This window comes from Carcharodon carcharias, chromosome 5 (genome assembly GCF_017639515.1).
Source record: "Carcharodon carcharias isolate sCarCar2 chromosome 5, sCarCar2.pri, whole genome shotgun sequence".
Classification (NCBI taxonomy): Eukaryota; Metazoa; Chordata; class Chondrichthyes; order Lamniformes; family Lamnidae; genus Carcharodon; species Carcharodon carcharias.
Window position 1 is genome coordinate 47,492,223 of NC_054471.1, and position 12,487 is coordinate 47,504,709.

The 12,487-nt window shown below is 39.5% G+C and overlaps 1 protein-coding gene across 1 annotated transcript in view; it reads left to right on the forward strand.

The window, feature by feature from the left end:
* snx3 (sorting nexin 3) overlaps nucleotides 1–2,306 on the forward strand; it is a 39,075-nt gene extending 36,769 nt beyond the window's left edge. The window contains exon 4 of the mRNA XM_041188086.1: nucleotides 1,421–2,306. Within this exon, the coding sequence (XP_041044020.1) occupies nucleotides 1,421–1,535 (115 nt within the window). The 3' untranslated portion in view covers nucleotides 1,536–2,306. The remainder of the gene's footprint in view (nucleotides 1–1,420) is intronic.
* Nucleotides 2,307–12,487: the final 10,181 nt, after the last annotated feature.

Sequence of the window (12,487 nt, forward strand, 5' to 3'; positions counted from 1 at the left end):
CATGTCTTACCTGGACCTGACTTTTTTTTGTAGGGTTGAAGTTGGGAGATGTGAAGTACACTTCTGCATGCTGAAATATCCATGCTTCATGAACATAATGAGCACTTAAATGGGTGGCTGACTTGAGATGCCCCATTTCCTTCAGCTTTGAGGGTGTTTAGAAAACCTCTGGGCAGGTCTCAATAGGCATTCTGACTTCTGTTGTAATCTTTATCTAATATGTGACTAGGTCCATTTAACAAGTGCCAAAGCATATTTACAAAAGTTATACAAGTCATTGCCTGGAACTGATTGTATAGTTGTACCAGTGATGTGACTTAAATACAAGTTTTCAGTCAAGGTGAGATTTTAAGACTAATTCAATAACATCAGGGCATTAGGCTTTGAAGGAGCAGAGGATTGGATAACTTTTTTATCAAGAGGATCATCAATGTCCTGAAATCAGACTGCCACGTAAGGAAAAAAGCAAATAATCAACTCAACTGCTTGACTATAAGGATAAGTGATAAATCCTGGACATTGCTAACCACTCTCTCAGGATGATAAGTAGCTTTCCAGTCTAATTTAATCTTTCCAGTTGGTGGTATATCTTGATTGTAATTTGAAAATCAACAATCCCAGTTGCTGAACTATAACTTCAAATTGCTAGATGATTTGTACATGATGTTTAAATATTGGCTTTGAAGTACATTTAGCACATGATTTGATGTCTGACTTTTTGATTTGGCATGGGATAATTAATTCATTCAGTAGCTTGCAAGCGTCCGCATTGAGGATGAGGTGTTCAATCCATTGATGTCCAAGTTTGGCCTGAAACTATCACCCACCTTGGGCATAAGCTGGGTGGAAAACCCTAGTGGTCTGTCGTGTGGAGGTGTGGTGAAGGGGTTAATTCCTTGACATTGAATGTAGCAGAATTCAGCATTTTTTTTTTGCAACCTCAAGGACCTAAAAAGGTGTTAACTCTTATGCTGTCCTTTATGGTTGAGGTATATTGGTGTGAAATTGGGTATAACTTCCCTCTGACTTTTTTGGGGGGTTGTGTGGGAGGGCGAAAAGGTTGCTGTATCTGTCCTGCTATAGTTCTCATTGTTTCTATTAAAGCTAATTGTTATCTAATTGTGATTTAATCCCACAATTGGTATGTGACAGCTGTTGGAAGGAACTAATAAAAGACTAGCACGGCTTATCTTCCCATAGTTTTTTGGAACCCAAGTTTTAGGGTTCAGTTTGGAGCTTCCATGTGTGCTGCTTCAAACTGAACCATGAACATGAGTAACCTAATTGCCAGCTATATTTGTTTATGGTTGATATTCTCAGAGCCTTTTTAAGACCAAATATTTCCAGCAATAAAAGTTTGAATTGTTCACTGGAAGCCAGTGTTAGCTCAAGTCATTAATTGATCTTTTTTACATTTCAGAGTTGCTGGACATCCTTTGGCACAAAATGAACGGTGTCTTCATATGTTCCTGCAAGAGGAAATCATAGACAAAAACTACACACCAGCAAAAGTGAAACATGCACAAACAGTGTGAATGGACTAAAACACTGATCTGTCCAAACAATCCTTCCATACCAATTGAAATTGCTGGTTTGGCTAATCCTCAATACATCTTTCTACTTATTGATATTTCTGAAAGCAGAACTTCATCTCAGGTGCAGATCACAAGCAAGAAAGATCTGCATTCAGGATTAGAGCTGGCCACTGTAATTTGGCTTTATATAACACTTTTTTGCTTAACATTCATTCTGAAGCCTTACATTTTCAGTAAAGAAATATGCTGATGTAATCTTTGTTCTTTGTGCCCAGATGTTAAACTTGGCAGAAATTACTGTCAGATGAACCTGTGGCATGAGTATAGCATTTCTAACAATTTTATCTGATGCTTCATCAGTTGAGAGTATTTTTATAATGCATGTGCTTTGTAAATTAAGAAAATACATATTTGGCAAGATGTCTGTTTTTGGAGAAGTGCATGGTATATAGATGGTAAGACTCAATACCTCATTTGAGGCCAATTTGACATTTTCCTTTGAGTTCCTGGAATAGTCCTTCAGACTGATGTCAAGTTCATCTGAGACATGCTATATAGTCTCCCTTTTCTCCTTCCAAACTAGTAAAGCCCACGTTCCCATTTATATACTGTATCTGTACCTATGGCTGTTGTAGTAATTACTAAGTTTGTTCCCAATTTTGTACTGAAGTCATGATAGCTGAGTCTCAATACACTTCAGTTTGTCAAACACTAAGACTGATCCTCCTGTGTGAAGTTGAAATGTTTTCAAATAAAGTCCATATGAGAAAATGTTGACAAATCACCAATTGTTTTATGCAAACTGTTACTAATGCTTTGTAATATTTTCAGTTTAAAGAAATCCGGGTTTAGTTTATTTTGATCATAGCATTAGCTTTCAGTCTGTTCCTTTATAACACATACTGGATGCCAATTCAACAAGGAACCTTTTTTGATTGCAAGGAGAAAGAATTGGCAATTACATGAGGGGCCAAGCAAAATGAAAATGAACTAATTTCACTTTCAAAAAATAATTTAAACTTGCACTTCAGTGCAGTACTGAGTTGACTGCATTTGTCTGAAATATCTTCTGTAGAAATTTCAGCATTGGACTTCTCCACTTCAGATGACATAAGATCACCATTATTGAAAGAACAGCAAGGGAGCTTTCCATGTGCCTTAGTCTTGAGCAATGGCACACAACTGTGAATGAACGAGCTAAATCAGTTTTTAGTGTGGTTTTGCTTTGTCAATTAAGTTGCTGTTTTTGTTTCTGTGTAGTATCAACACTTTGAGGTTGATGCAATCTTTTGTATTTATAACTGGCTTCTGTTTGAATGTTACTTACATGTCATGTTTGGAAATGAACTAGTTAACTATGCACCCGCTCCTGGAGCGCAGTAGCATTAAAATAGCAGATGATTTTGGACTTTTTAAAACCTGGTACATAAACCACTATATTCCCAATAGATAATAGCTATTAGAATTCAGTGCTGTATTCCATCAAGTTTATCAGCAAACAGTATAGAAGAAGCTATGGTTTGATGTCGTCTGAGCCCAGAAGGAACATTTTGTAGCTTGGGCCGTAAAATTAGTGATTGGAATCATTGGCATACTAGTTTCTTGTAATGCAGCACTGCAATTTGCAGTACAGCACTTTAGTTCAAAGATTGAATAATTTGCATATAAAGTTGACCTGCCAATTTGTCTTGCGTTATGGTAATATCTTTATTCTTAAACTTGTGCCCATAACAATTAAACCTTTGAAATAATTTTCATTTCCTATCTGGTATTTGACAGTGTATCAATTTAAAATCGAGTATCCAAATCTGTATCATCCCTGACCACACTATTTTATACACGTCTTATGCCCATGTGGCTTAAACAATGAGCTTGGAAAGGAATATCCTATTTTGGAACAAGTAGTAATGTATAATTTTAAGGAACAATTGAGATAATATGGAGGGAAAACCCTCTTAATTCCTTTTGATCCAGCTGAAACATAGTAAAGATGCTTTGTTTGGTCATACCAGCAATTATGGTGATTGGCTTCAAGAGTTAGTTTTTGGATGCAAAAAGCTAAACTTTTAAAGTCCTGATGCATACTTTGTCCACTTAGTATGTTTTTTCCCAATACGCATCCAAGAAAAGCAGTCCATATCCATGCTACCACTCTTTTTATTGCATGAGCTTCTCTTTTGCTGGCAACTTATGCGGAATAATCAAACTCCTTTTGGAAATCCATGTATACCACATCAACCACACTATTTTCTTCAATCCTCAAGTTTTTTGGGGGTAACAATCAAGTTAAACTGTCTTAATCTTTGGCAAAATTAGCAAATATTCAAATAAATGTGGATTGTTTCTCAAATCTTTCCCACCACTGATTACAAACTAGTTGCTGATTTTATCTTTCCTATTTATAATAATTTTCTTCCTCTGGCACCATCCCAAATCTATAGAAAATTGGAAAATTCTGGCCAGTGCCTCCTGGATGTATCCTATCTGGTACTGTTTATTTAGCTTGTGTAAAGCCATCCTTTCTAATACCACCTTTGATCAATTTTTAGTCCATCCAGTGTCTCAACTACCTCTTTCTATGACCTCAGCAGCATTTTCCATGGTAAAGATGGATACAGAGCACTCAGTCCCTCAGCCATGCCCTCCACCCTCAATGTGCAGATCCCTTTCTGTCCCCAGTTGGCTCAACCCTTTTCACTACTTGTGCCTTATAAACTTTTTGATTTTCTTTATTAGCTGATACCCTTTTGGTAGGGGCATGAGTACCAGGGATGAGTACCAGCATAGAAGTAAAGAGGTGCACAAATAAGGAGTGTTTAGTACTGTAGAAGGTATCATATTACAGCCTTTTTGAGGGTGTAGAGATTTACCAGAATGGTTCCTGGAACTGGGAATTTTATCTATATAGATAGGTTCAAGAAGCCAGGATGGTCTCCTTGAAATGAAAAATGGAGAGGTGTACAAGATTATTACAGGCTTTAATAAGGAGAAAAAATAAAAAGCTGTTCCCTTTTAGCTGATGGTACTAGGGGGCACAGATTAAGTTTCTGGCAAGATGCGAGGGTTATGTGGAACTTGCTGCTAATGAGGGTGGCGGAATCAGACAGTTGATTTCAAAAAATTGGGTACTTGTTAAACTTGCTGGCCTATTGGGATAGGGTAGGGGAATGGGACTGTGTCCATGCTTGCTTTCTGGAGCGATCCAATGGGTTGATTGCCAGTCTTCTGTTCAATTATGACTGTCACCATGCCTCAGTTCCTTTTTTCACTTCTCTACTTGCAAGTTTTAACCAGGCTGAATATGCCTTATCAACCTGACATTTGGCACCTTTTTCTGCTACATCTTGCATGCTCTCATCATTTGGATTTTTGGCTTTGGTCCTGCCTGTACCTGAACCATCTCTTAAAGGCAACCCATTGTTCCATTAAAGTTTTATCTATGTTTCCAGTTTACCTGGGACAAATCTGTTCTCATGCCACTGAAATTGCCCCTCAACCTTCTCTGGATTGCTCCATGTCCCTTTTTGATAGCTACCCTAAATTTTTGCTATGATCACTATTCTCTAATTGTTCCCCTGCTGACACTTGACCCACTTCCCTTGAGGATTTGTTAGTTTCCATTCTCAGCTCCCTAAAATCCACCTGCAAGACCACTGGTACCATAACTTCTGGCTGTTCACCCACCTCCAATGCTGTGCGGCTATTCTGACATTGCTGATCTTGGTACTAGGACAGCAATGTACCTTCCTGGGGCAGTGTCTGCAGCCACAGCAATGCCTCTGTTCCCCACCTATAGCTTTCCCAAACTTCCTCTTGCCCTGCCCTATCTTGCAAAGCTGAGCCACCCATGCATGGTGTCATGAACTTGGATCTGGCTACATTCCCCAGAAGAATCGTCATCCTCACCAGTATTCTCAGCATCCACCCCTGGGCTTCCCAAACCAGGGGTTGCAAGCTCGAGGTTAAGAATGGCTACTGTGGAGCTCCGACTTCTGACAGCTGAGGCCCTGTTTTTAAATCTGTGCATTTCTTTGTACTGGTGGGTGTGGCCTGATAGCTGCTGTTTTTTTTAGCCTGTGAACAAGTAGGTGTATTGTTTTTCCCTCTTTTTTTTCTTCCCCCCCCCCCCCCCAAAAAAAAAACTCCAATTAGAGCCTCCCTGCTCCCACCACACAAACTCATCTCCCAAATTATTACTCTAGGTTCAGTCTTGGCCATTAAAACAGGAAAAAGTCTGAAGCACTGATTTCTACTGTCAAGCCCTCTCCAAACTTATTTTTAATTTAAGGTCGCCTCTTTACCTTTCACTCTTAACTCCAATGAGTCTTGACACAACCTGTTCAACATTTCCTTACCTCCTTTGTCCCAAGAATTGACATAGTGAGTCCTCTCATACTTGCATTGGAGGCAATTCAATCTTAGAGACCAAAACTGACCAACATCCTGCACAGTTGTAGCAAGACTTCCCTACTTTTATACTCCATGCCCTTTGCAATAAAGGCCAATGTTTCATTTGCCTTCCTAATTACTTGCTGTCCCTGCATGCTGATTTTTGTGATTCATGTATGAGGATACCCAGAGCCCTCTACTGCAATGTTAATTTTTCTGTTTAAGTAATATTTTGCATTTCTATTGCTGCTAATGTGGATGATTTCATCTCATACTCCATCTACCAAATTTTAGCCCACTCACTTAACCTATCTATATTCCTCTACTAATTCTCTGTCCTCCCAACTTACTTTCCTATCTTTGTTCAAAATTTGTCCACAATACTGTCCTTTCATCTAAGTTTTAAAAGTATAGATTGACACTGGTCCCTGTGGCACTCCCACTAGTTAGTTTGCCAACTTGGAAATCACCCATGTACCCTGCCTCTTTCCTGTTAGTTACTCAATCCAAGGATGTAGCTCATAAGATTTAACTCATGAGGACTTGTCTGCTTTTAGTTTCATTAGCTTTCCTGGTAATAGTTTTAAGTCCCTCTCTTCATTTTCCCCCTTGATATTCCGCTATTATTGGGCTGCTTTTAGTGACTTGTACCATGTGGCTTGATCCAAATATTTGTTCAAAATCTCTGCTGTTTCCTGTTAATTCCCCTCTGTAACACACATCCTGGATGGCTGGATTCGAATGAGCCAGCGAAGAATAATCGATCGCAATCCAAGCTCTCATTAAACAATAAACCCTTAATATTAGGTTAGGAAATTATACACATTGTTAAAACTGAACTATATTGAACTACTGGTGATTAATTGCATCTATTAATTTTTCAGTGATAACTGAAGCGAATACACAACTACTTTTGACTAATGCTTTCAATATCATACACTTATGGTACTGGAAGTCTGTGTATGCAGTCAACTCCCTGTTGCAATAGTACTAGAAATAGTCCAGCGCTACTGGCTAAATATTAAGATAAAGGCAAAATACTGCAGATGCTGGGAATAAAACAAAATATTCAGTTGCTGTCAGACCTGCTGCGTTTTTCCAGCATTTTTTGCTTCTGTTGTGGCTAAATGTTAAGCTGTCGATGTTGGTTTGGGGCAATTTTATGCAGAAGTAAGGTATAGTTTAATGTACAGCCGAGGTCAATACACGGCCTTGCATAGTCGAGATATATTTACAGACTTCCTGCTACATGTGGAAATGAAATTCATGGATCCTCTGTTTGGCATTAAAGTTTTTGTAACTAGCAAGGTGCTGGGTTAGTAATTGATATTCCGTGCTTGGTCTTCGCAAGATATGATGAGTTTCAAAGCTGGTATTTTATTGGCTGGGTGACAAGGTACTGCCTACCACAAAGTTGTACATTTAAAAACAGCGTTTCGAAATAAAACGTTATTGTTTAAATGGTGACCAGGAGGGTGGCCAAGTATTTAAAGTCTAATTACTCATCCATTGGGAGTTAATTTGGATTCGTTAGTTGGTGTAGTTCTGAATAATTTATTGTCTTTTTCTACCTTTGCAAATTTCATTGGCCCCGATTATTATTTACTTACGTAACGGCGAGATTCGGGATGTCCGCTGTAACCCTTCGTGTTTTTTTTTACTGAGTACACCACGGTGAGGATCACTGTGAATCAAGCGCTCGGTGCCGATATGAGCGAATGTAAATGCAACTTAAATAAACTTTAACAATAACAAAAATAGCTGGAAAAACTCAGCAGGTCTGACAGCATCTGCGGAGAGGAACACAGTTAACGTTTCGAGTCCGTATGACTTCTGGCACACACACCCCAAGAAAGGAGAAAAAAAAGGGCAGGATGGGTTATTCAATTTTGACTAACATCTTACTCTTGAGCCAGGTCTTTAAAATCAAACACCAATGTAATGGGCCTAAATTTTGGAAGAAAGCAGCCAGGTGCTGCAGGAAAGTTGAAAAGGCAAGGAGACTGCAGGGAGGGATTTTCTGTTTAAGTAATATGGCCAGCCTGTGTTGCAGGAGTCTTTATCTTGTATCTTCTGAAAAATGTAAGTTATCGCAATTTGAACTAAATGAATTATCATAATTATTTGTCTGAATGTTTCATTTTGATATGGAATAAGGTGTCAGGCTTCTGACGCCTGCCAGAACGTTCAACCCATTAGTAACATCCACGTGGTTAACTCCATTTCTGTTCCTCTGAATTTCAGTGGAATGCAACCGCTTTATCCCTCCCTGAATGCTATTGCTGCTGGCATAGCATTTGAGTTTTTATAGCCAGCTTTTTTCTCAAGTTCAACATCACTCTTGAAAGCAGCCCTTGTGTCCCATACAATTTTAAGTACATCGTTTTCTATCCAATGTCTAGATGGACGATAGTATGATTCCAGTGATTGTGGTGTAAATCCGTTATGTCCCCATATGAATTTTCCTCTCTGTAGAATCAGTGACCCAGGTAAACTTTCAAATGAGTTGTAACACAGACTTTGTTTGTGGTTTGGGTTTATTTACCCAAGAAATAGACAGTGCACAGCAAGACATATTTACATCTGTTTAGGCAAAATAAAAGACATAGCTAATTTTTTTCTTCAATTATGACCGCTAACTGTTTATACTTAAACAAAGTCAGGCTAGACTGAGATTTCTATCAGGGTGACATATGACTTTAAACCACTCAGTCTTGCAGCTTTTGCCTCTGTGTTACAATGCACTCTTCTGGTTCTTTTAGTCCTATTTCATTAAACTCACATTCTGTTTTGAGAAAAGGGACATACACACATGTTAAAAGCCCAACATGGACACAAATCCGTTGTTTTTATCACATTTCACTATTGCTGTAAGTCAACATAAGGTATCTCCCACATTTAAGAAAAAAGCGCTAATTACTTTTACTGTAGTCGGGGAAGACAAGATTTAGTTCAGTACTGTGGGGTAAATCTGTGGACTTTTTATGTCCTGTGGTGGCAAGTGGCAGCTACAAGAGTTGTGGTTTCAAGTGGACACACTGCTACTTTTCTCACTGATTCTCGCAATTAATTGGGCTGCAGCTTTTACCCGATACTGTCGTATCATACTGGCAGTGACCTAGCTGATAAATCAGAATTCCTGGCTCTAACACAGCACCTGATCCTGTAACAATGTTAAGAGCAGCGGCTGGACAGGTCGAGGGATGATCAAGGGGAAAATGCCTCTGCAAGCTGGAGGAATGGAAGAAATATTTCAGGGAAAAAGTGCCTCCAAAGGAGGAGGGGCAAACGATTGCTGAGCAAGAATCTGAAGGTTTAGTTTCAGCTGAATGCAGATAATTCCAAATATCTCTTATATTTCCATTTTTAGATTTAAAATGTAATTACAACATTGTTTAAATTTAACCAAAGAGCACTATTTTCATGCAAAAGTTCAATTTGTCCAAACAGCATGTCTCTCAAGCACCAGTAGATGCAGTGTACCTAACCAAATGTCCTGCAACTGCTTGCTCTCCTGCCCCAGCACAGCCACTTCTGGAGTTTCCCAAGGTCCCATCTTCACTTCCTATTCTACAACCACTTATGTCTAATGGCATTGTGAGGCACTGGATCACCTACAGCTTGCATGCTGATGACACCTAGTCGACTTATCTAATGCTACATTCATCACGATACCGTCTCCTTACTTATTCAATGTCAACTATTAGTTGGGGATGAGTCTAAACTTTCCCCATCTTAGCTCTGGCACTGGAGTCTGTGAAGTTTGTTGGGCCATTTTGTGCTGTTAAAGATGTAGTAGAAATGTTTGTTGTTGCAAATAAACTTAACAAGTCTCCAGCTTCAACTTGGAGCTACCCCATATTTTGATACTAAAGTAGCCACAGAATGATTATTGTAGGAAGTGGGGGAACTAGTAAAGTAGGAGGAGCTCTGCTGTGATGTTAGGGTTGAGGCACATTATTGGATCCACTTTTGTTTGAAAAACTGTTTCACACAGTCTGACATCCTCCTTGATGTTATTACCATCATCAACGTCATCATCCTTGGGTACTAATCCAGACAGCCTAACTACTCTATTTGACTTGAAATTAATCCAATCATATCACATAACTCCATATTTATACATATTAATCTGCATCACAAGGTACTTTTTAACATTTGCCTTTGTGTTTATTTGGTGTCATAATCATATTCACCTATTACTCTGACATATATTTCCTGGTCGTCTTTCTGAACGACATTTACCAGGAGTTCTTTGTCGACCTCAGGGGCCCTGTTGTGCTAGCCATGGGTGATCTGTGAAATTCCTTGTTTGGGATTATTTCTGCATGCGCTCTCTTTGACTTATTTAACATATTAATAACTTTTCAGACAATGGTGCCTCTACTTTTGCTGGAAGACCAAAGAGTTAACAGTTTTACCAGAACCCCACCCCAATATGGAAGGACCATAAGAACCAGGTGAATGATCAAGTCAGAAACAGTGACTCACAGGGCTTCCAATTGAGAGCCAGTCACTCAGAGAGAGCTACCTTGGAATGGTTAAGCTTCCAGAATCAATCATGATATTCCTGCTGGCTTCTGGGAAATCTCCATGCACAAAATTTACAGCATCCAATGGAAGAGATCTATGCACTGGTGTTTGGAGAACCTAGTTCGCCCTCTACAGTTTGATATGAGAGCAATTCCTTCATATCAATAAATGCCAACATGGTGTACCTTACCCTCACTTTCCCTTGACGTTTGCACCCTCTGACATTATGTTTTATAAAAAGTGCTCAGAACATAAACCTTTTTCTTCATATATCACCAATGTGGGACCTTAGTTTGGGTCTCAGCAAATGGGATAGATACATCTGGAACCCAATGGTTCTTCTGATATTTATTTTTCATACAAATGATGACATATTGACCCCGGTGTCAGTAGGCAGGAACAATGAACATAAGAATATAAGAAATAGGACCAAAAGAAAACCATATGGCCCTTCGAGACTGCTCCACTAGTTAATAAACTCATGACTGATCTCTGCCTCAACTCTACTTCCTCACCTGATTTCTCGTGATATCCCCTGATTTCCTGAGAGAACAAAAATCTATCTCAGTCGTAAATATACTTGACCATGGAGCATCTACAACCCTCTGGGGTAAACGATTCCAAGATTCACAACCCGCTGGGTAAAAAAAAAGTTTTCCTTACTTTATTCCTAGTTGATCGATCCTGTATCTTGAATCTACGCTCCCATGTTCTAGATTTGCCAGCCGGGATTAACAACCTCTGAGTGTCTAGCTTGTCAAGCCCCTTCAGAATCATGTATGTCTCTGATATTATTTCTCATTCTTCTAAACTCTAGAGAGTATAGACCCACTTAACTCAACCTCTCATCTTAGGACAACCCTCTCATGTAGTGAACCTTCACTTAACTAGCTCCAAAGCTAATGTACCCTTCCTTAAATATAGAGACCAAAAGCACACACAGTCCTCCAGGTGTAGTCTCACCAAAGCCATATAAATTGAAGCAAGATTTCCTGATTCATGGTGCTCAGTTTTGAGCTGCTAGACTTGTCCTGAATCTATCTCATTTAGTATGGTGGTAATGCCACAAAATACCATGGATGGTATCCTCACTGTAAAGACGGGATGTTGATCCCATGAGGACTGTGTAGTGGTCACTTCTATCAATTCTGTCATGGACAGATGGTTCTGCAACAGGTATATTGGTGAGTACGAGATCAAGTAGGTTTTCCCTTTGTGTTGATTCCTTCACTGCCTGTTGCAGGTCCCATCTGGCAGATATGTTCTTCAGGACTTGGCCAGCTCAGTCAGTAGTGGTGCTACCAAACCACTCTTGGTGATGGACATTGAAATTCCCATATCAGAATATGTTCTGTGCTCTGGCTAATCTCAGTGCTTCTTCCAAGTGGTATTTAACATGGGGGTGTACTGATGCATCAGTTCAGGGAGGCTGTAGATGGTAATTAACAGGAAGCTTCCTTGTTCATGTTTGACCTGATGCTATGAGACTGGGACATTGGCTGTAAGGTTTGATTCAGTGAGTATGACTTCATCAGGCTGTTATTTGACTTGTCTTATGGGGCTGCACTCCAGCCTTGGCACAAGTCACCACATGTTAGTGCAGAAGACTTTGCAGGGTTGAGAGGGAAGGATGTACCTTTGTTACGTCCAGCACCAAGGTGGATGCCGCCCAGTTTCATTCTTATTCATAATAGCTTGATACAACTGAGTGACTTGCTAGGCCATTTCAAAGGGCAGTTAAGAATCAAGGGTATTGCTGGAGTCCTGGGTGGGCAAGGTCAGGTAAGGGCTGCAGATTCCCTTCCCTAAAGGACATGAATGAACCAGATAAATTTTCAATTACAATCCTGTAGTTTCACCATTACAGAGACTAGCTTTTTATTTTAAAGTTCCAGATTTATTTTAACTAAATGAATTTAAATTCCTACAGCAGGCAGGAATTGGCATCATACCCAGCACAAAGGAAGATGGTTGTGGTTGTTGGAGGTCCATCAGCACAGCTTCAGGACATCACCGCAGGAGTTCCTGAG